Source organism: Eurytemora carolleeae, unplaced genomic scaffold (genome assembly GCF_000591075.1).
Source record: "Eurytemora carolleeae unplaced genomic scaffold, Eaff_2.0 scaffold237, whole genome shotgun sequence".
Taxonomy (NCBI): Eukaryota; Metazoa; Arthropoda; class Copepoda; order Calanoida; family Temoridae; genus Eurytemora; species Eurytemora carolleeae.
In genome coordinates this window covers 37,449-40,756 of record NW_019396130.1, presented here as the reverse complement: position 1 = coordinate 40,756, position 3,308 = coordinate 37,449, and the positions used below count along the sequence as shown (strand labels likewise).

The following is a 3,308-nucleotide window of genomic DNA, read 5'->3' as shown; positions in this document are numbered from 1 at the left end:
GGGGGGGGGGGGGGGGGGGGGGGGGGGGGGTGCGGCCCCCCCGCTATGATATTTAAGATGTATTTCATCATATTATCTCTGGGATTTGATTAAATGAAATTAATGAGGAAACCTAAAAGGTTTACTGTGTATGTTTCCCCTATAAAGAAGGTGATGTTTGTTCAACAAATTTACCTTCAGGGGAAAATAAATAAAAGTATTTTACATTGGTCTTTCCACCTTTCTTATCCATCTTGTCTGATTTATTGAAGTTAACAAGATTTCAAGGTAAATTCTAGTAACCCTCCATTTAAGAGGAGAATGGCCAATTCACAACGGTACCATTTAAACTTTTTTTTGTTCAGTGTCCGAATTTAATGCATTTGTGCCAAAAACCGGTTTCAATTGAGCGCCGGCTTAAATCTTGAAATATGCAATACAATTTTAAGTGGAATCAACCATTTTGAGCCGCGGCTTAAATTTAAGCCGCGGCTAAAATTCTTTAAATTTGGCCTCAGATTTGTCAGATTTGTGGAACTAATCGTTATTTTTCTCAAAATTGCATTCATGGTTACTGAACTGCAGAAATTCGCAAGTAGTTTTTATGACTAAAGAAAGCTAAAACATGGATGACCATTCCTTCTTGATCAAACAAATCTTTTAATGATAACATTTTAATTCAGATATTATGCCACTTTATATTTGGCTGCTCACTTGAAATTGAAACAGTGTATAATTGCAAAAAAATGAATTTTTACCTGAAAAAATGACGATGTTAACCTTCCCTAAGGTTGTCTCAAGTGGTGGGGGATAAAGTGGAAGGTTCATATCCTCTCCTCCGCCCTCTCCGCCACATCCAAGGCTAGCTCCAGGTCCCATTTCAGATCCATTACGATATGGTCCCCCGCCGTTCCGGTCCAGATCACAGTTTACACCAATATTCTAAATTAATTCTGTATCGATTTCCATTTAAATAAAGGATCCAAACACTTGCCACAAATTCTATGATTTTCTTATAAATTTGCGACCTGATGTCCAACTTACTCCAGGGTCCTAGTTTCCATTTTAATCTAATCCAACCAACTCCAGGTTCCTAGTTTCCATTTTAATCTAATCCAACCTACTCCAGGGTCCTAGTTTCCATTTTAATCTAATCCAACCTAATTCAGGTTCCTAGTTTCCATTTTAATCTAATCCAATCTACTCCAGGGTCCTAGTTTCCATTTTAATCTAATCCAACCTACTCTTCAGGTTCCTAGTTTCCATTTTAATCTAATCCAACCTACTCCAGGGTCCTAGTTTCCATTTTAATCTAATCCAACCTACTCCAGGGTCCAAGTTTTCATTTTAATCTAATCCAACCTACTCCAGGTTCCTAGTTTCCATTTTAATCTAATACAACCTACTCCAGGTTCCTAGTTTCTCTGTAGATCTTCTTCAACCTGTCTCTAGGTACTGTCAGTGTATCTGAACCAATAAACTAGTTGTTGAGAAACCAAAGTATAGAATCAACATTGTCCTCTAAGTTTGTTTAGTCTATATATTACATCCTAAGTAACTGAAGAAGTCTTGAAGATGATAAGCATGTGTTTGCTCTAAATTCTGTTTATTCTCACACATCATTATAACAATATTATTAATATTAATATTTAATATTTATCAACAGAAAAAAATATTAAATGTTCTTAAATAATTTATGTTCATATCAAGTAAACCTGGTTAACCTGGTAAACATGGTGAACATGGTAAACCTGGTAAACCTGGTAAACCTGGTAAACATGGTAAACATGGTAAACCTTGTAAACCTGGTAAACCTGTTAAACCTAGTAAACCAAGTAAACATGCTAAACCTGGCAAACCCGGTAAATCTGTTAAATCTGTTAAACTTGGTAAACCTGGTAAACCTGGTAAACCTGGTAAACCTGATAAACCTGGTAAACCTGGTAAAACTGGTAAACCTGGCAAACCTGGTAAACCTGGTAAGCCTAGTAAACCTGTTAAAGCTGATAAATTTGGTAAACCTAATAAACCTGGTAAACCTGGTAAAGCTGGTAAAGCTGGTAAACCTGGTAAACCTGGTAAACCTGGTAAACCTAGTAAACCTAGTAAACCTGGTTAACCTAGTATCTAACCTCCGAGTAGGTTACAAAGTTAATATCTATACTAGTCTCCTAGTTTCTATCCAATACTTCTACCTCCATCCATCATTAAGGTTAAAAAGAGAAGAAAAGAGAATATAAGTCTTTAATGATATTACCTTTTCATCTTTTAGATGAGTTATCATTAACATTAATATTAATATTAATCTACATACTTCATAACCTTTAACTTACTAGTTACTACTGGTTCAATTTTAAACATATTTCATTTTTCAAATTAATTCAGAAGTACTTAGCACCACTGTATTGTATTATCCTGACGAGTATTGCACTGAACAATAAATGTACCGCACTGTTCTGTACTGTAATGTACTGCATGTACTGTACTGTACTGTATTAGTAATAAATGTAATTTGTAGAATAGAAAATCTTTTATGACATTGCTACTGGTATTACTACTGTTATTGATATTGGTACGGTTACTGCAGCTCTCATGTAGGACCAATCTTCTCTGCAACCTTTTCAGTGGTTTTCTACTTAAAGGGACTGTAAGCATAACTTTAAGTAACCTTTCATGCAGAAAAAGCAGTTTCCGATTCACAATGGTACCCTTTAAACCTTTGACTAATCAACAAGGACAAAGATCTCAGTGTTTCTATCTCAATTTGGTTGCAAAGATATAGGAATTAGAAAACTTGAGTTTGTGGCAAAACCTCAGTTCCTTTCATTGAAATTGAATATGTTAATTCATCCTTTTGCCACCAGTGTATCTTTTTTAGTGTGTCCGTTATCTTTTTTTTCTGAGTTTGTTCTCAAACCTCGGACAATCTTTTTATATCCGAGATTCTCCCTATCTTTTCCTGTGTTATCCTCTGTATACGGATTGAATAGAATCCCTCCTCCTGGTTGATTAAAGCTAGAACCTAGATGTTTATATATCTGATTGGATGAGAAAGCCACAGGGTTGTTCTTCCTGGTTCTCCGTATACAATGCATTATTGACATTGTATTATATATTTGCTCATTATCCTGTCTAGATCTATAACTACCAATATCCACCCAATCCATCTTCCCGTAACATAATTATCTATTCCTAATATATTCTTGGGCTTTCTTTAACGGTTTATTAATAATCTAACAAAAGAATTTATCCCCATGTCTCAGCTTAATTACTCTGCTAACCTTGACCCTACACTTTCTTTTTCTTCACTTTTTCTATCAGAACATGAA

General features: G+C 35.2%; 1 protein-coding gene across 1 annotated transcript in view; it reads right to left on the bottom strand.

Annotated features, from left to right (window-relative positions):
* LOC111695836 (trichohyalin) overlaps window positions 1–3,308 on the bottom strand; it is a 35,095-nt gene that overhangs the window by 2,227 nt on the left and 29,560 nt on the right. Inside the window, exon 7 of the mRNA XM_023465289.1 lies at window positions 738–921. Within this exon, the coding sequence (XP_023321057.1) occupies window positions 738–921 (184 nt within the window). The remainder of the gene's footprint in view (window positions 1–737; window positions 922–3,308) is intronic.